Raw genomic sequence first — 21,140 nt, forward strand, 5'->3', positions numbered from 1 at the left:
ATGGGGTGTTATAAAGTTATGATCAATCCCACTATTTGTTGGTAAAAGAGCAGCCCAAGAGTTGGCAGTGGGTGGTGATGACTAGCTGCCTTCCCTCTAGTCTTACACTGCTAAATGAAGGATGGATACCACAGATAGCCCTTGTACAGGTTTGCACAAAATTCAAAAATAAACAAAAAATTATTTCTGGCCAACCTGTTTCTTCATTACAAAGTCACTATTGGTGGCAGAGAATCAGTAAATAGGAAAATTACAAAGCTCAGATAATGCAATGCCTCAAGGTGTTTTGTAGCATTTATACAAACTGACCCATGACTCTTTTACACTGAGACATATTATGGAAATATAAGTTAAAATAATTATATTTCCTTGACAATGGTCAAACAACTAGGGAAACAGCATTATGGACAACAGGGAAACATTTTGTTCCTGAGTAAAATGTTAATTATACGACCACTCCTTTATGCTTCTTGAAATTGTTATTCCCACAATTTAAACTCATAGAAGGCTAACAGCTTCTGTTATTTCACTTGAAAGCTTATTCCATGAATAAATCATCCCATTAGAAAAGTGAAACCATCTAACTTCCACCTTGTCCTCTGTTATCTCCTGTATGATGTTATAAACTCCAACAGGATAACTTCTTGTCTCTATTTTCTCATGAATAAATATAGTAACTACTTATTCTATTGGTTCCCTCCTCTATACTAAAAACCCCTTACATATAACCATTTTTCTTCACCACATCTCCTCTAGCCAGAGAATACAAGCCAATAACTTACCCATTTTCTTAACCTTGTAATAAGCTACCTAAATATTTTAGTTGTCTTTGTGACTAGTTTACTTAAAGGCTGTTTGTGCCTTCATCCCTCACTGGGAATATACCCCAAAGGTTAGAAAATAAAGTCCTATCCTATCCCCACAAGATAACCCTTTCACCCCTGTATTACAGCAACCTTCTTCTGAATCCCTTCCAATATGTCAATACCCTTTCGTAAATAAGAAGACCAAAACTATACACAATAATTCAAGTGAACCTTAACTAGTAATTCCTTTTAAGGAAAATTTACCTTTTCTTCAGTCTCACTGCAATGTGACTGAAGAAGGATCCTGGAATAGTGAAATACCTCAGGATAATGAGGTAATGCTTCATTTCTAGTAGCACAGATCATATAATTTTAGCATGCATTTATAAACCTAATTATTAAAATAAAATTTATTTCTTAATACACATCATCAACTTGATCTCACTTAGAATATTCTACATAGTTGTGAGTTCATTATTTAAGAAAGGCTACTGATTAATAACAACAATAAGGAAAGATTAACAAAGTACTACTACTACAATGTTGATTCTGGTGGATGTTGACTAACTGGAAATGACTACTAGTATAATATTGAGGAATGGAAGAGTTATCTTATGGGAGATTAGTTACAAAATATTAACTTGTTTTCTTTAGAGAACAGATCAGATGATTATGTTATTGAGCTTTACAAAATAATCAACAGGACTGATAGGATAAAGGCACATTGATTTCTGTGTTGAATTCTGAAAAGTATAGGGTGAGAGAATCTAAATTTAAGATAATACAGCTAGACAGTCTCCAGTTGTTGAAAAAAAGATATTTTTGCTATCAGGACAATTAACAAAATAAATCAATCTTTTAATAACTGGAGACTATCTATCTGTATTATCTTCAATTTATGTTCTTTAGCTTTTAGAATAATTTGCTATTAGCACTAGTAAAGGGTGACATATAATATTTTGAGGTGGCATCAACAATTTCTTAAAAATAAAATGATGGCTTTAACGTTTTTCCCCTTTTGTCTTTAGGGGTTAGATGATCTTACCTATATTGTATGTTAGATGTATATGTACTTGTATAGGTAAAGTCACTCTGACTTAACTAATAAATAAATATGGTAATGAACACAGACATTTTTTTTTACATTTGATTTACAACTTTTTTGTAGGGTTTGTTTTACCAAATGTTGTTACCACTACTCTGAAACACATTCTAGGAAATATACTGCAAAGGCTATATTTTTCTTTCATACATACATACATACTTATGAACAAACACGCACAAACATTTGCAAGTCACTCGCACACATAAACACCCATATATCGCATTAACATTTTCATCTTTCAGAATACATACCCTTCACTGACACTGAATCTTTTGTAGTGAAAGGAATTCCGAGAAAAGGAGTTTCTTTAGCAATTTCTTCTGTTGTTTTAACACCAGACTGGATGAAATTATCCACTTGCCTTGCATCTTCAATAGCTTCGCCAAATCTTTCACTGACAACAGGATTCAAGATAGGCTGAATATCCTTGATTCTGCTTATGAAGGCACTGACAACATCAACACACTGTACCTAGAAGAGTATTCATTATAATCAACAGCTGTAGTTTAACAAGAAAAAATTTTAAACATACAACTAAAACAAAAACTGTTTGTCTATGATATAACCATATCTCTTTCATTTTAATTTGCTATATGTTTTGCTTGTCATTTCCAATTATTTTACATGGAACTGCTAAAAGCACTATTAAAAGATATTTTCCACTTACAATAAAAAGCAAAAAAGAACATATGTCTTGAATGTTCAAAAGATGTGTGTATCCTAACTACATTTGTTTATTTAAATGAATTACATGAAAAAATGTAAACATGCATATAAGAGTGAACTAAGACATAGAAAAAGAAATACATTTAAGACATCACTTCTTACATAAGAGCCAATTAGTGTCCTACTTTCAGATGTGTTGGAAGCTACTTGAGAGCCATTTGTACTAGCTGCCCCTAACTTAGAACTAATAGACTAGTTGCCTCTTTCCCTCTAGTCTATCATTATTAAATTGGGACCATCTGTATTAGCTGTCCCTAATTTAGTAGCAAGACTAGAGAGAAGGCAATCAGTTGATGCTATCCACTTTCAACTCTTTGGCTACTCTTTTACAAATGAATAATTTTCCCAGGAGTTGAAAAAGTAAGAATGTTTGACGATGGGGAAATCAAACCAGTAGTCTGCAGATTGAGAGTTAAGCTTTGAAACCTCTAAGCCATGGCAGGCCTGTATTAGAAAATGCTCATATGTTCTGAAAAACACTAAAGTTAGTTAATGACACAAGGATGTATCACTCACACTGCTTAAAGTGTAAAGATCATGAAAAACAAATTTAAGTTATATTTATTAGTCTTATTTCTCTTTCAGGTGGTGGTGGTGGTAATGGGGATATTGCAATTGGGTCCATATGTGTGCAGGTCAGTCTGTGTGTTTCTGCATGTATATCTCAAAAAGCAAATAGACCAGTGTACAAGAAAATTTTACACAATGAGAAGTTAGTGTGGGACAGTCCTCCCAAAATTTCAACTATATTCAAATCCAGATTTCTACCAATTTTTTAAAGGGTAAGGTTACAACTCTCCATCACAGTACAAAAAAAATATTTGGATCTGATAAGGATTTTCTGAGTTTTTAATAGGTGAAATTTCACGTTATCCAATAAAAAAAAGCAGGCAATCTGGAAATGAGAAGGCAGAGCAAGGGTACGTTATCACTCCAAGTGCTCGTTTTGTTGCAAAATGTGAATCCTTTGAACTATTGAACATAAAGTTTAATGATATTTAGCTTATTATTAACATAAAACATTCTGTCTGCATCTCTAGCAAAGTAACATTTGATACAAATTTATAAAAGGAGAAAAGGAACAGAGAGATAATCTACTGATCTTGTATCCAACCATTTTGGTAGTATTTTAATACTATAGATTATGCGGATGTGTAAATAAATATGTAATAAATTTCCTATTCAGCTGTTTACTCCTAACAGTGTATTTTCTTCTAATTCTGACACTTATCATGGAGTTTCCTCTTTAATAAACTGTTTCTTCTTATAAAACCAAAATATATTTTTATATGGGTATTTCCTAGTCCTTATTAGTTCACCATATAGTAATTTAATTAAGTGTTTAAATAATATTGATTAATTCCACATAATTTATCAGGTCATCCCATAAGTAATGTCTGAAAATTTAATAGAGAAAATGCATCATCATTTCTGTCTTTGTAGAAGGCTTTAATGACTAAAATATGTAATATGATGTGTATGAAAATGTTCAGACAAATAAAAGAAACTAATCCAACTCCACTTTTTCAAATCGTTAGTCAAGTAAATCTTTATGAAAATGGAAGTGTCCGAGGATCACATTAGGCATATAACGCTTTATTAGTTAGAAAAAAAAAATCAATAGTGCAGCAAAACTACACGAAATATTCAAGGTGTTTATGGTGCAGAGTCTCTCAATGAAAGAAAATGTCAAAAGTAGTTTCAGAGGTTCAGATAAGGTGACTACACCTTAAGTGAAATGCCACATTAAGATCATCCTGTTGAGTTTAATGATGACTTGTTACTGGCTGCACTTGATGAAGATTGTGCTGTGATATTTGAACTAGCACAGAAGATTAATTCAACCCATTCAACAGTTCAGTCATCTGCAACAGCTTGGAAAGGTGTCAAAACTTGGAAAATGGGTCCCCCCCATGATTTGACACTGACCAACCTTAGAGCAAGAATGGACATTTCCACTTCCCTGCACCCTCGTGAACATAACTCATCTTTTTTGGACAGGTTAGTGAATGAAGACAAAAAATGGATATTTTATAAAAATGTCAAGCACCACAGAAAATGGTTCAGTGCAAGTGAACTGGCTAAAGCACAGCCCAAAATAGCCCACCACCCGAGGAAAGTCTTAAGCGTTTGGTGTGATTCTGTTGGCATGATCCACTTTGAGTTGCTGCCACTCAATGTAATAATTACTTTAGACTTCTACTGTTAACATTTAGAGCACTTGAATGTTGCACTGAAAGAAAGGAGGCCTACTTTGATCAATCACAAAGGTGTTGTGTTACACCAGGATAATGCACGGCCCCTTACAGCAATGATCACATCTGCAAAGATTGAAGAGCCAGACTGGGAAAACTTCCACATCCTCCTTATTCTCCAGATCTTGCCCCACCTGATTATCATCTTTTCCAAAGTTTGCAAAACTATCTTGATGAAAAAGAGCTTGGAACACATGAAGATGTCAAAACTACCCTCTCTACATTCTTTTCCTCCAAACCCCAATAATTTTATACAAGTGGCATTCAGAAGCTTGTGAATCTTTGAGAGGGAGTAATTAATAACAATGGAACATACATTATTGATTAAAGAACATTAAAAGCATTTGATATCCTTTCTCTTTTTCTGAACCTATAATCAGACATTGCTGAATGGATGATCTGATATTTCCTGACGTTACATGTCGCAAATGTTTCTTTCAATTTTACTTTTAGTGAAAATGAAATATGTAATACACCAAATTCTAACAGTTGGTCGCTATGAAACATCAAATAAATTAAGTGCAGTACCATTCACACATCATGTACCACCATTATAAGAGGCCTAACTATGTTTCTTTAATTTGCCGACTCCAGATGAGCTGATAAGTTTCAAACAAGCAAAACTGCAGTCGACAACAGGGTAAGGCCAATCAAGAAATGTGTTTGACCTCTAAGTCACAGATTCATTGTTTTCCAATATTACCTTGGGTGAAATGAAACTTGTAACATACACATACAGAATCATAAAAAAAAAATTTCTGTAAGTTAAAATATTAATACATATCCCTGGCAGTTACCTGTCTCCCTAAAGGACTGTTGGCATCGGTTTTACTATAGTTTCACAATTAATTCATTTAAGACAGTCAAAAAAAATTATGTAATTTAGTGCAAACTTATCAGAAAGAAACTGCTACATAATAACAAATGTAATTACTGTTGAACTACTCATTCCTGAATTAAGTCTTAATGAATAAGGATGAAACATACAGAAAGAGGAAGAATCTTAGTTACTGGTTTATTCCCATTTATAGTATTCAACATTTAAGTTTTAATGTTCATATATCATACAACAGTTGGGTGGTAAAGAAGCCTGATGCCAGAAGTATACTGGGTAGTGAAGTTAAACTAGTTCTGGCAAAAAGGCCGACAATATTGAAATAAGAAACCTGTTCTGCTGAATTATAAAAATTGCATTACATAAATTCCACAATATAATTTCTTTTTTTTTTTTGTTGTTGTTGTTATCTATAATTCCTTAAATTATAACCTGGCAATGAATGGCCCAAGATGAGTAAAGCAGGCCACAACTAATCCTGGGCACCAGTTAATGAACAGCTAAAAATTTCTTTGTAATGCCTAATATTTTATCCCATTTTATTCATGCATAGAGCTGTGCTAAATAGAACTGAAATCTAGAACAGTTCTGGACTCTTGGAGGTCTAAAACTGTTTTGACATTGAATTCTAAATTGAACTCTGTTTCTAGGATTTTAATGGTGGATTCAACAACTCATGTTTTTCTTCTCGAATGATGTGCTGTGGTTGCTCAACATGTTACTAATTTCACACCATTGTGTTTTTCTTTTTTCTCTCAATTCAACAAATTAGTGTGCATGATTAAACTAATACAGGACCAAAGACAGTTAGTTCAGGCAATAATATCAAGTTGTTGATATCATGCAATTGTTAGCATGCACTCATTCATGTAAAAATAAATATACACTGGTATCAAAATTATATGCACTGGTCTGGAAAAAACAAAAGCAGAATCACAAACAGAAATAGCAGATAATCAAGACACTTGTGTATCTCACTACTTGGTTATTGTTTAATCTAAATAAAATTTTAATATATTAAATTCCTCATTTTAAATTATATTCTTTTTATTGTTTAATCACATTATCATGAGAAACATAAACCTAATCACAAGTGCTAAGCATCAGTTTGTCATGCTCTATACAAATTCAACTCTACTTTTTCTCTTAATACACTCTTTTTATTGCCTGTTCTTGATGTAGTTTAATTTAATCACTAACATAGGCATAAACATCTCCTAAATTTTGGCACTTTTCCTGCTATAGACACAGAAGTGCATTCATAGTCTACCAACACTTGTGGAAAATATGTCAATGGTTAGCACAAACCTATGCTTGGAAATTATTATGAAAAATTAATTGATAAAATAATGAAGTTAACACTTATATGAAGGGAATAAAAAAAATAAAGCATAAATGAGCAACACCACAACACAACATGAAAACGTATCTGTAGTTAATGACACTTCATGCAGCACAGAAACAATGGAAGACAAGTTGAATGAAATCTTTATGAAATCTCAATGTGTATTTTGTGTTTTGGTATACTATGTTTTATTTAATGATCATGCAAAGTTTAACAAACTACAAATATGTTGTATTCCTGTTTTAACAGTTAAAATTAAGAGAAGTGAGACTAGGCTCGAACCAGCTGACTAAGGATTTAAACACACACCAGATCCTGCACACAGAAACCCTGGATATCATGTAAAACCTGAACCTTTGCAACCAAAATTAATATCCAAGTAACAGTTTCTGAAAAACATGCAAATTATTTTCTAAAAATGTAATGACAATTATTTGAAGAAAATTTCAGAAAACAGAAAAAAAAATAACTGCAGATAATCAAAGCAATGGTAATTGAGAGAAAAGTGTAATTCTCAGAACCCACAAGTGAAAGCAAAGGAGCATATGCTATAACATATCGACCATGCTACATCCGTTATATATAATGTTGACGTGAGCTATCACCAATACCAGGTCTTATCATGCTGCAGGAATGAAATATATCCTCAGTTTCATGAACAATGAATATTATGGCATGTTAAAAATCCAAAAGTGGAAAACATTGATACAAACAGGCATAAAAGCCATTTAGCTATGATTAAGGTGAAAAAAAAAAAAAGTGCACTATATTATATACATTTTAGCAAAAATTAATACATTTTGATAAAGTTGAGTGAACAAGATCACAAGGAAGGACTGCATTAAAAACTGCAAATTCAAACCTCTGACTAGTTATATTAGTTTGTTATAACTTAAAAACAAGCCAAAACAAAAAATGCTGCACTAATTGAAAAAATCTGAGGGTACAAACTATAATTTGGAATTATAAAAATGTGCCCTAAGTTTTGGAGGTGACTAAAGTAGGACCCACATTGTGGTGGGGATGCACCACCTAACAGTCTTAACATCTATTCACCAGTCTCACATAAAGAAATAGAAGAGTAGCAGTAGAAATTGAAATTAGGAGAGTTAGATGTAGATGCTCAAACTCATAACTTCCCACATCTATATTACCATTTGCTGTCTGGAAACAATTAAGGTGACTACTTTCGAAAGTAACAAAAAAAAAATTTCAAGTGAAAATAATGGGTGGTGGTTGGGAGCTATACTAGTTTGTTTAGTTTACTGGATAGGATGATTTACACTACTATAATTTGTCTTCTGTGCTATCAGTTAGTGCTTTTCCACCATATTAGGGGCTGGAATGCTGACTTCAAGGAGGTACGTTTTCAACTTACTTACTCCCAAATAAAATGTGTTTAAAAATGGTTAGGTTGAATATTTAATTTTGTTCTGAAGTCTTTGAAGTTTGGATCTTCTGTTACTAATCATTTTATCACTCTCCAATATTTAAGGTTACCACTATTTCACACTACTCGAAATCCTAACTGCTGATACTCTGGGGCAGATAAATAATTCTCAGTTAAGGCAAGCCAATTTAATTCATGCAACCTTTATAGCATTTTATTCTATGCATAAATTTGCCCTTTCTTATGGGGAAAAACCATGGTTAGACAAAACATTGAATGATTCAGGTCAGGCAGACCCTTTAATAGTAATGTACACATTGTATTGTCTAATGTTAGGTGTTTATATCTATTTAGCTGTATACACAAGGAATGCTGTGTTAAGAAAAATGTAGTGTAAAAGGATTTAGAGGAAAGCTACTTCAACAATGACTCTCAACTGCTTTTGCTTGTAGATACAGCAATGTTTTTTTTCTAATCTTGTAAGACAACAACAGAACCTACACTTTATGCTGACACTTATATTCCATAATTATGTATCCCTCCCACGTGCCACCTGAAGAAAGCCTACTGAATATAAACTTAGAACCAATACACTACACTAATTCCAGGGATGAAAAGATCATTACGGGAATAGTTTACAAGCTTGAAATGTATTTTACCTTGAGACAAAAGAAAGGCAAGAGGTAATTATTTCTGAAGTTTGTAAGAGTATGTGGTAACTTACAAAAGCCCTCAACTCACTTTTGCTATATTCTGAAGACATGAAAGTTTTATTCTTCCATTAGGATGACTAGAATTTGGAATGAGATGCCATGCATAATATTTGAAGTCTGCATTTTACAATAGTTAAAGAGGGGAACTGACATTTTTCTAACAACAAAGGCTGGATTTAAATGATTGCTTTTATTAAAGGTGTATGTATAGGAACAGCCTTCTAGCATCAAATGCTTTGTATTTCAATAAATTTCATAACTTACATAACATAAAGGTAAATATAAGCTCAATTTAAAGCAGTCAAAAGCTGTATTAAAAGCACTTTCATATTAGTGAGTGCATACAGAAAAGAACAAGTATGATCAAGATGATACCCAAGCCAACCAATCAGAGCATCAAAACTAAACCTATACTTTTCATATACTGAATCAATGTTTTTCTAACAGATGTCAAAAACCAGTAACAGCATCCAACATATCAGATAAACTAAACTACAAATTTGTGACTTCAACTATTAATGGATTTGACCTTTCACACTTCTTAATTGCAGTAGTCAAATATACCTCACACAGATTCAAGACCCTATAAGTTTTAAACAACAGAACTTGAATGAAGCCATTTTCAGTCCTGCTTCTGAAATTCAGCAAATTACTGTAATGATTTTTCTTTTTTTTGCAACTAACTTATTTTGGATTTATTAAAAGTAAATAATCTTTCAGAAAAAGTGTTGCAAAGATACAGGAATACCAGAAAGTTATGGAAAAATGTGTGAAAAGAACAAAAAAGAAGAAACTTAAAGCACACAATGAGAAAATAAAAGCATTGTACAATAATTATTCAGCCCAGCATGGCCAGGTGGTTAAGGCACTCAACTTTTAATCTGCTGGTTGTGGGTTCGAATCCCTGTGACACACCAAACATGCTCACTCTTTCATCCATGGGAGCATTATAACATGATGTTCAATCCCACTATTCATTAGTAGAAAAGTAGCCAAAGAATTGGTAGTGGGTAGTGACAACTAGTTGCCTTCCTTCTAATCTTACACTGCTAAATTAAGAATGGCTAACTCAGATATTCCTTGCAGAGCTTTGTGCAAAATTCAAAACAAACAATGACCATTCGGTTTTGGTAACAAAACCATGTTGCTACGGCACTACTGTCAACTATTAAAACTTGTGAGAAACTGAGGAAAACTTGTGGGGTCTTGACTGGTGTCATGAGGCTAACCCTATTAAGTATACATGTATAAAAAAATCTTGTTCATAAATTCACGTTAAATTTCAAGCAGAAACTCAATTTGTGGTCTCTGAAACATTACCTGCCTTGTTCTTATTTTCAGTGCTAAGGATGTTGCTGTTTCTAGAAGTAACTTATTTCTTATAGGAGGAATAGGGTGCTTTTTCTCTCGTAGTAAGACACCAAATAAGATCCATACAGCTAAGTCTATCAACTGTCGCAGAAACCTGAAGAAACAGTCCTTCAAATGCGTTGATAAGATACCAAATTCCACCATTATGGCCTGAAGATCATGGAAGATTAATTAACATAATAAAAAATAAAAAATAATTTGTTAGTCTTTTGAACATCACATCATTACTTATTACGCTTTGTTCAATGAAAAAGAAAATCACATTGTGTCGTTTAGATAAATGAAGCATTAATAAAACGTAAAACTTATCTTAATGCTTTAGTCTAACTTATTTTTTAAGACCGTTATGTAAAGCTAGGCTTATGCTTATTAACACTTATAATTTTCATAACACAATCCAATAACTTATATTTTAAAGGTATTTTATATTCCCAGAATTCAACCTAAAAATAAACGAGTTTCAATGCATTTCTACATGGTTTTTATGGTAAATTCAGTTCTTTGTGTTTTAATTATTAGTAAACAACCCAAAAAGGAACTTTGATTATCAGTGTATTTATTACCTGCTAACTGGATGTACACCGTTCAGAATTTGCACGTGATTTATTAACTCGTATGTACGACTCTGCCTGGGTTCTTCGGTTAAAAATATTAAAATACGAATAAGGGGACCAATAAATTATAGAATTAAAAAAAGTTTACATTTTTAATAACATGCCAGTTAAACAAATTATATGTAATAGTGCTCATAGAAGCTTTGTTTTTCTCAAATGATACAAAACGAGTTTGCCATACATAAAAGCTGAAAAATAATGTGACCAACATACCTAGGCTGTTCAGAGATCCGCGCCTCCTCAGGCCCTCCCTGATTGGATATCACTAGCCAAACTAAGGATGAATAGCTACTTATCTCTGTTTTGTAAGTGTTAGAGACACTGGGCTTACGCTTTACAAATAGGTTTGCATAAGGTTTAGATATATGCGATATAATACCATATAATAGATAGTTGTCATACATGGAATACTATTTGCGCATCCCATTTGATATAAAATTGTTTTTTTGCGCATAGCCCCCCCCTCGTACACACACACACACAGGCTTTATAGATGATTAAATCGCTGACCTGTATCGGGTTAAAGTAACTATGCACAAACAGATAAAGCTAATGTCTATGTAGTGTAACCAATTTACCGTTATACATTTATTTTAATACCTATTCTCGCTTATTCTCAAAATTTATACAAGATTCTTGAGAGTAAGAATCAACAATATTTGTTTTACAAAAACGCGCTAAAACAGGGGTGTGCAACAGGCGGCCCGCGGGCCACAACCTGGCCCGCCAAGCCATTTAGTGTGGCCCTAGTTGTTGTAATCTAACCATGTGGCCTGATCTGTAATCCAACGCAAATGAAATATTTTTAAAAGCATCGATCCTACGGGATTCCCAGGCTTCGACTCGACAAACTTCTAAAATTATCTTTGCTAGAGAGGAGCAGGCCGAATTCGATTGGTCGGCCTCCTTTGGGCATGAATAGGTGACGTGCACTAGCACTATTGTCTACGACTCAACGTCATGTCCTGAACCTCGCCTTCGCCCGCTGGCGACAATTTTCCCTAACCTCTGCTGTCCGTCATTCATTATTGGTGAAAATTTTATTACCTTTTACAGTTACAACAAGAGATTGAAGGTAAATTGATTATTATTTAGCATATTGTTGTGACTTTACTGAATTTATTAAAATTTTTGCTTTCAAATGCATCTGATTCTATGTAATAGCGTGACCTCGTTATTCGCGGGGTTACGTTCTTTACCCTCCCGCGAATAGCGAAAACCGCGAATATTGATGCAGTTTTAAAACGTATATGTATGCGATTATATACTATATGAAATGCTTCCCAAACACTAATGATACTTATACTCATTGATGCAGTAATAATGTAGCAATATTGCATACTGTTATGTATTTCACTAAATTGTACCGTGCGTTACCGGGCTGTGCTTTGCCGGTTGCGTTGTTGGGGAAGCTGAGGCAGTCAGCCAATAGCAGTCCAATCTTGTTTGGTGAAGACGACAATTGATAAAACGGCTTGATTGAGTAAATACAACAGAAATCTCCTCGAAAAGCCCTTTCAGTCTCTGTGACCTACAAAACGCAGTTCGCGCATAACCCGCGAATGGCGAACCGCGAATAGGCGAGGTCACACTGTATTTTGCTATTCTCAATTAATTTAAGTACCGGAAGGCTATGATCGGATGCCAATTTAGAAACATGTGTTTCTGTCCATAGGAGGTTCCATGTGTAAATAAATTCTATGTTTTTTCTACTTTGCTATTTTCGTGAGAATAATTTTGTTTTGATTTCAGGGCTAGTAAAATGTCAGCAGTTAAGAAACGAAAATTGATGATGAGGGAAGGTTATTGAACAGTGAATGGTGCACAAAATATCTTGTTGTCCCACATAATCAAGGTGTTGTCTGCCTCGTCTGTCAAACTACAATTGCAGTCATGAAAGAGTACAATATTAAGCGACATTACGCAACTAAGCACTCCTCCCAGTTTGATGAAATTGTTGGTCAGGCACGAAAGGACAAAATTGAACATTTAAAAAACATCCATTGAAAAGCAACAAGGTGTTTTTACCACTTTCAAGAAAAATTCAGAACTGGTGACAAAACTGAGTTTTAAGCTTTGTGAATGTATGGCAGAAAAGGGAAAGCCTTTCAGTGATGGAGAATTTATTAAAAATTGTTTAACAATATTCACAGAATATGCATGTCCAGAGAAAAAATATTTGGTGGAGCAAACTAGCCTTTCCCGCTTTACTGTCTCACGCAGGACAAAAGATCTTTCAGAGGACATCAAAGAAACTTTGAAAGAGAGATTGAATTCGTGTGAAGCTTTCAGTCTGGCTTTGGATGAAAGCACTGATATCAATGACACATCCCAACTTGTCATTTTCATCAGAGCTGTTACTGCAGGCTTTGATGTTTTCGAAGAGTTTTTTAGATATGGCAAGCCTTTCCTCCACAACCACAGGACAGGATATTTGTGCTTAAGGTTGTAGAAAAGTTTGAACTGAATCCTTATAAATTATGTGGTGTTACAACAGATGGTGCTCCTTCCATGACAGGTAGGACAAATGGATTCACCAAGAAATTTCTAACTGCAATTGGAGCACAAGACGTAGTTGTAAGCCATTGCATTATTCACCAAGAGAGCTTGTGCACCAAAGTTCTGGATTTTGCAGAAGTCATGAAAAATGTCGTCCAATGCGTAAATTATATTCGAACACGAGGATTAAATCATCGACAATTTAAAACTTTTTTATATGAGCTGGACAGTGAGTATTCAGATGTTTTGTACTTCTCTGCTGTACGTTGGCTTGGTAGAGCTGCTACTTTGAAGAGATTCTGGAATCTGCGAGAGGAGATTAAGTTCTTCATGGAGAGCAAACGTCAGAATGTGGACTTCTTGAGCAATGAGAACTGGCTGAATGACTTAGCATTCCTCACAGACATTACACAGCATCTGTCTGATTTAAACTTAAAACTACAAGGGAAAAGTCAACTTGTGAATAAGTTGTTTGAGCATATTTGTGCTTTTGAGAAGAAATTGGAACCTTTCCAGGTTCAGTTGAGAAGAGCCATATTGACCCATTTTACATGTCTTGCAACCAGGAAACTGGAATTTCCTAATCTGGATTGCACCAAATATGGAACCAGTGTACAAAAGCTGCGTGATGAGTTTGCAAACAGATTTCCAGATTTCAGACAAACTGAAATTAGATTGAAATTGTTCGCTCAACCTTTTGATGTGGCAGTGGAAGACAGTCCTGATGATTGCCAAATGGAACTCATTGAACTGCAGGCTGACATGGACACTAAAAGGAAATTCTCTGAAAACAGTTTGCTAGACTTTTACAAACTCTGTGTACGTGAAAAGTTTCCCAATTTGTCCCGTCATGCACAAAGAATTGCCTCCCTTTTTTGGTAGCACTTACTGCTGTGAGCAATTTTTCTCCAAAATGAAGCTCATCAAAACCAAATGTAGAAGTCAGCTGACTGATGAACATTTGACCAGTCAGTTAAGAGTGGCAACAACTTCTGTCAAAGCTGATATTGACAAGCTCTGCAAGGACTCTAAATTTCAAGTGTCGCACTAAAATGATCACTCATGCAAAAATATAAAATATTATTGCTTGCATTTTGAGAATTTTTTTTAATTTATTGTGCATGTACACGAATAAGCTTGTTTTTTAAGTGGCCCCGCTTGATTGATGAAGTTGGTTATATGGCCCACCGACGAAAAATGTTGCACACCCCTGCGCTAAAACATTGTTGAAATTTCTACAAAACTGCGTGATTCGTGTAAAAACTGGCTAGTCGAGAAGCATATTATTATTAAACAGCTACAGTTAGTGTGCTATAGGCCACGGAAGCTGTACTTGTGATTCACGCCTATTAATAGAAAAACTACAAAAATGGACGAGAAACGTTTATAGATTTCGAGCATTACAAACCATTCAACTTCGGTGAATTACCTCGGACGTTAAATATCTCCATTGCAAAAAGTCATCTCGTAAGGGTGCGAGGTCAAACAAAAACCAAGCTAGCTGGCGTAAGAGAAGTGTGGCAATAAACTCAGAATTGATTTGCTCGTCGTGAATCTGGGATCGTCGATAACATATTCAGTTATACACCAGATAACAAACTCAGCATTAGTTGTAAAACTCTTGTATATAGACCAGCATATGCAATAACCATTAGTAAAAGCCGTTACCATAATATATTTTTCTTCTATACTAAATATATATTTGTGTGAGAGAAAATTGTGTGTATCAATCTTGCTGGCAAATACCACAAAGTTGATACGTATTAACAATCAATTAACTTCTAAATTCAAATTCCCCGCTATTTGAAATCTTAATACTTAATATAGGTAACATTAAATCAGGGACTCGTTCGATATAAATTATAATACGTAACATTATAAACTGGGGTTCATGTCCGAGATCTCAATCAGAGACAAAATTAAAATTGTAGTTCAATTTAGATTTATCATTGCCAACAAGATTTGATCTTGTCTAATTATCAAGGTTTTTTTAGAATCACCTTCCCTCGAACAACTAAAAATATATAACAATAGGGAATTTCTTGAAATTGCCAAAATCTTAGAATTAGAGGCTAAAAAATCAGCGAGAAAAAATGAACTAAAAAGTATTGTTGAAATATTAGTCAATGGTGAGTTGTGTGAGGAAGCATTAGGGGAACACTAGTGTCTTCACTAACCAACTAGAGTTGAGTGATAAAGATAAGTTAGAAATCCAATTAAAACTCGAACAAGCCTGCATTGAAACCCAGAAAGAGAAAGCCCATATCAAAGTTGTAAAATAGAAAGAACAAGACTATATCGAAACCGAGAAAGAAATGGAAATTAGACCTAACTTCGATCGACCATGGTAAAAAGACAACTTTGAACTCAATACATATATTAAGGTTCCACCATTTAACAAAATGGAAGTTGATAAATATTTCCAACATTTTGAAAAAGTTGCTCAAACCATGGAAAATAGCCTACCGAAAAATGGTAATTATTATTACAGTGTTTTGACTGGTAAGGCGCTGATGCTGCTCTCTCTCTCTCTCTCTCTAAAAGACTGCACCAATTATGATAAGGTTAAAGCAGCTATCCTAAGAGCGTACACGTTAATCCTGTAGTCTTGTCGCCAAAAGTTTCGAGGTTATCGCAAGCAAGAAAACCAAACTTATATGAAATTCGTTTACGAAAACGAAGTTTATTTTGATCGATGGTGTAATTCTATGCATGTTGGTAACAGTTTTGACAGACTAAGGCAATTATGTTTAATTCAGGAATCTAAACGCTTTACAAGTGATGACTTCAAAACTTACTTGAATGAAAAAAAAGCTGAAACAGTACAGGAAGCAGCTGCCCTTTCTGATGATTACATTTTGACACATAAAACTTCTTTTCATAAAAAGAAATTCTGACCATTTCGACAAAAACCTGTATTTATTGAATTCACTAAAATTCAAGATTGTTCTAAAAATCTAGTTGTTTTATGTTCGGCTGTTTGGGTTTGAAAAAGGAAAAGAGGCAGCACCTAGTGCGTTTGTGTCCACGTGGTTTCACCAGATCACTCGATGTTGTTGGTTTGGCCATTGATAAAAATGCTGATGCAGTAAGAGAGGAATTCAGACATTTTATGACTGTTGATTCTGCGTCTTTGATAAATGACATTGCTAATCCCATACCCATACGTATTTTACGTGATTCTGTGACGGTTCAATCATTATTGTTAAAGGGTATGTCGCCTTTAAATTCGAGTTCTGCCACTGGTGACTCTTATTACTCGGGGTATTGAGGGTGGCTTTGTTAATGTTCCTCTTCATATCAAATGCTGGCTCTTGACGCTTCTGGTAGTAAACTGTTTCTTCATTCTTTAAATATTTTAAAAAATAATTTCGTACATAAATACTTTTATCTAAATTTTAGGAAAAAACAAACACGGAAGTTATGATCCTATACAAGTCAAGGTTAGATAAATATTGAACAATTCAGTGCTACGTATATAAGAAAACAAAAATCAGATTTTTATTTCGTAAAAATATTAAATAAAAATACCTTTTATCCAAAATTTCTAACATATGTATATATAGTCAAATACTTATCTACAGAATTATAATATATACTTTTCTCACCGTTTAAACAAAATTATCGATTGTTCGCCAGACGTTGTCCTACGTAGTTATGAGCTACACAGAGCCTAAAAGAATTTTACACGAAGAATCAGCCGTATAACACACACCACCTCCCTCAAGCACAAAGTTCTTTCCACTTGATTTAAAACACTTGAATGTGAAGATTAGATAACAGACGAGTTCATCAAGATTTTACTCCCCTTCCCCCCTTTTGTGATATTTATGAGAGCATTAGGGTCATACAAGAAAGGGCCCGGCATGGCCTAGCGCGTAAGGCGTGCAACTCGCAATCCGAGGGTCGCGGGTTCGCGCCCGCGTCGCGCTAAACATGCTCGCCCTCCCAGCCGTGGGGGTGTATAATGTGACGGTCAATCCCACTAGTCGTTGGTAAAAGAGTAGCCCAAGAGTTGGCGGTGGGTGGTGATGACTAGCTGCCTTCCCTCTAGTCTTACACTGCTAAATTAGGGACGGCTAGCACAGATAGCCCTCGAGTAGCTTTGTGCGAAATTCCCAAACAAACAAACAAACATACAAGAAAGATCAACTACGTTAAGTACAAAAACGAGTAATCAACTTCAAAATTTGACTCCGCCAATCATCAAGAATATCCGCGTAAATACATATCATTTTAAGCTTAAAATATATATATTTTCTCTCTAATTTGTAGTGCGTATTGTACTAAACCTTGTCTAGTTTGAGAAACTACAACTTTATACAGTTGGGGTTAGACCTAAACGCAATTAACATGAGCGCGGGGATCTTAGTTGTCAGTGATGGCGAGAAAACCAACTTGTAGAGAAAAATATATTTTTTGTTTTATTCGTACGGTCGAAAATTTTAAGTAATGAAACGACAGAGCTCGTGCATCGCAGTTGTTCGGCCTAACTTCATTACACCATGGTGTTAAAATATAATTCACTTTTTTTTTCTTTTTACACACCCGAGTAAAGAGTAATCCACACACGTTTTTCACACCCTTACTTTATTTCTAGAAGGACAGGTTGTCTTTCATAAGCTTATGACAAATTATATATCTAATGCACGCACGCATAGATAGATACGTAATTCACTGCATAAAACTAGGTAAGTGTTGGTAAAACAAAACAAGAAATATTATAAGAAAAAAATTCATTTACCTCATTGGGGTGGAAGGTTCACAGGTCAAAATATTTTCTGTTCTTGTAATTTGCTATTATATTTGTTTGTAGCGTTCTTCAAAACAAGTATTTTGAAACAGTCAAGGGCATGGTTGTGCAAATTGAAGTGGTTTGACCTTCAACATTTTGGTTTTATCTCGTTCAACTACTACTACACCTAATTACCTACATAGTATTATATAAACTAACACTGTTGCCTAAAGCTTCAGGTGCTGAGAAAACATTAAAAAGTGATAGCAAATAGTACTTCGCTGGTAGTGTGTAACATGAGAATTGATCCTAGTCTATCATTTCAGAATTACAAACAGCTAGTACAGATAGCATTAGCGGCTGTAGCGAAATCTAACAAAACAAAGAAACGATAATAAACTTTATTATAGAAAATAACATCGATTACAAAATTACATCTTATTTTAGAAATTTCCTTAAACTTGTAAAAGTTTATTTAATTGCATAATTCTATACCAATGTATGAATTGTCAAATTACTCAGTATATAATTTTCAACAAGGTTGAAGATAATATATTTATATCCATTTTAAATATAAAATAAACGTTGAGAGAATGCACTTTTAAATATAGATGGCGGGTTATAAAAAATGTTTAACATAAACACCTTTAACGTTCTCTTTATTAATTTCTTCCTTCAACGTCTACATTTTACAAGCTTTTTCGGAAATTACGAATTACAGAATCAGGAATAAATATTGTTTTTTTTCATATGAACCAAAACATTTTAGTTTCTCAAGTAAAGTGTTTTTGTTTGCCGTTAAATGACAATAGTACACAATAGACTGGTATTTTTCGTATCTGTTTCTTTTGCCACATATTCAACGAAACCATTTCTCATTGTAAAAACTCAAAAATGGCTGACATATTTATGCCATATTCTCGTAACTTCGCACCAAGCTACAAAAAGGGCTATTCACAAATGGCCATTCCTAAATTTTGGACCCACACATCGGATGCGAGCGCTGTTTAACACTACCCACCGTCAGTTCTCGAACTACACTTATCTGACTTAATAATAATAATATTCAACTGTCATTATTATAGCGCAACTTAAATTGTTGAACACGTTTTTGCAGCAACAGTTACAATTCGGGCATGCTAGCACGCTTTCGATCGTACCTGATCCAAGTCAATTACAATATCTGAAAAGTTCTAATCGACTCGCCATTAATAACATCACTGAAAATGACTGTACTTATCTGGAGTGTTAAACAAACAACGTAAGAATAATTACTTGAAATACATTCACAGAAAAAGAGTCGTAACAAACAAACAAAAAATGAAAATGTTACATCACGCAATAATCCCTTATTACGAGCAGAATAAATCACAAAGTTAGCTATATACAGGGTGGCCCGTAAGTCCCTACCCATCCATATGTTATTATGTTATATTCAATTACGCATGTATTATAAATTTGTTTCTTTTTTACAGAGAAATATGGCCGATGTAAGCCCATTTACCCTTGAAGAGTGTATTGTGCATGATATCATGCAGCGAGAATGAGGGACAGCACACAGATACACTGGATGCATAAGATATATGGATGGGTAAAGACCTACGGGCCACCCTGTATATACTGAGCGTCATTAAAAACGCAACAAGTAATACAACGAGTTGTTTCATACAGGTTGAGTAATAACGGTGCAAACACGCCTGGGTTTCAATCATGAGTGTTTTATGAAAACAATTCAATAGTTCAGATCATTTTAGACAGCGTGATCATGTGTCAGTATTTAAACCGGTCAAAACTGACCCGTCCCTTGCTGTTGTACACAATGTGAGGGCATGGAAAAAAACTTTTGTTGCGCAGTACATACTGTTCCTTCAGCCTATAAAATGCCTGGTTTTTAAAGTTTAATTTCACCACAAAGAAAGATGTCACGGCTGACGCAAGAAAGTAGAGATCAGGCGGTTAATGCAGGGAAGACACCAGCCAGGGTCGCGGCACACTTTGTAGCGCACCTTCATGCACGTCCGCACACGGCATGGGTGTGTACAAATTGTTTGAATGAGAATGTGCTGGACTGGCCTTCATGTTCGCCCGACATGAATCCCCTTGAGCGTCTCTGGAACATTCTGGATCAGCGCATCAGTCATCGGGATCCTGCCCCCCCCCACCCCCCCCCCGCGCTCTCGCTGAACTACGTGCAGCACTTCTGGGTGAGTGGGACATCATTCCCCAGAGGCATATGACAATCTGGTGACATCTATCCACGCAGGATCCACGCTCTTCTGGAGCGAATAGAGGACATACCCGTTATTAGTATTCTGGACGTTGAAATCCTGATTAAATTGTTTATGTGCAGTTTCTAATCAAATTTCAATATTGTGTGGTGCAACGATGTGATGGTTTCATGACATGTACATTTAAAACTAGCGTATTAAAATTGTTTAACTGTCTGTACGTCGTTACGTTTTTAAATGCCTCTCAGTATAGGTACACAAACATAATAACCCAAGGCGATGCGAAGTCGAATGGGGTAAAAAAAAACAACCAAAGCCTCCTATCGTTTTTTCGTGATCCAAAACTATCTTCAACAAACTAATTGTATTAAAATTACTCATAATGTGAAACAAACATTCTAGTAAGACTTATTCAACAGACTAAGAAACACAGTTAAAACAACTGTTATGGTGTAACCGCCTCTTTTGTTTTTGACAAATTGGCGAAGCATAATAATAAATTATACGTTTCATACGAT

The 21,140-nt window shown here is 34.7% G+C and overlaps 1 protein-coding gene across 5 annotated transcripts in view; it reads right to left on the reverse strand.

Moving 5' to 3' along the window:
* LOC143257080 (fatty-acid amide hydrolase 2-like) overlaps window positions 1-18,588 on the reverse strand; it is a 54,574-nt gene extending 35,986 nt beyond the window's left edge. Inside the window, exons 1-4 of one of the 5 annotated variants that reach the window (XM_076515264.1) lie at window positions 17,268-17,386; window positions 16,458-17,006; window positions 10,496-10,696; window positions 2,163-2,382 (exon numbers count right to left, since the gene is read on the reverse strand). In XM_076515264.1, coding sequence (XP_076371379.1) covers window positions 2,163-2,382; window positions 10,496-10,696; window positions 16,458-16,541 — 505 coding nt within the window. In that variant the 5' untranslated portion in view covers window positions 16,542-17,006; window positions 17,268-17,386. Of the gene's footprint in view, window positions 1-2,162; window positions 2,383-10,495; window positions 10,697-11,109; window positions 11,251-11,373; window positions 11,494-16,457; window positions 17,007-17,267; window positions 17,423-18,403 lie in introns of those variants that run through there. The other 4 variants (XM_076515267.1, XM_076515265.1, XM_076515269.1 and 1 more) reach the window with 4 other exon arrangements.
* Between the last annotated feature and the right edge of the window lie 2,552 nt (window positions 18,589-21,140).

The sequence above is a fragment of the Tachypleus tridentatus genome, chromosome 7, assembly GCF_004210375.1.
Source record: "Tachypleus tridentatus isolate NWPU-2018 chromosome 7, ASM421037v1, whole genome shotgun sequence".
In the NCBI taxonomy this organism is placed as follows: Eukaryota; Metazoa; Arthropoda; class Merostomata; order Xiphosura; family Limulidae; genus Tachypleus; species Tachypleus tridentatus.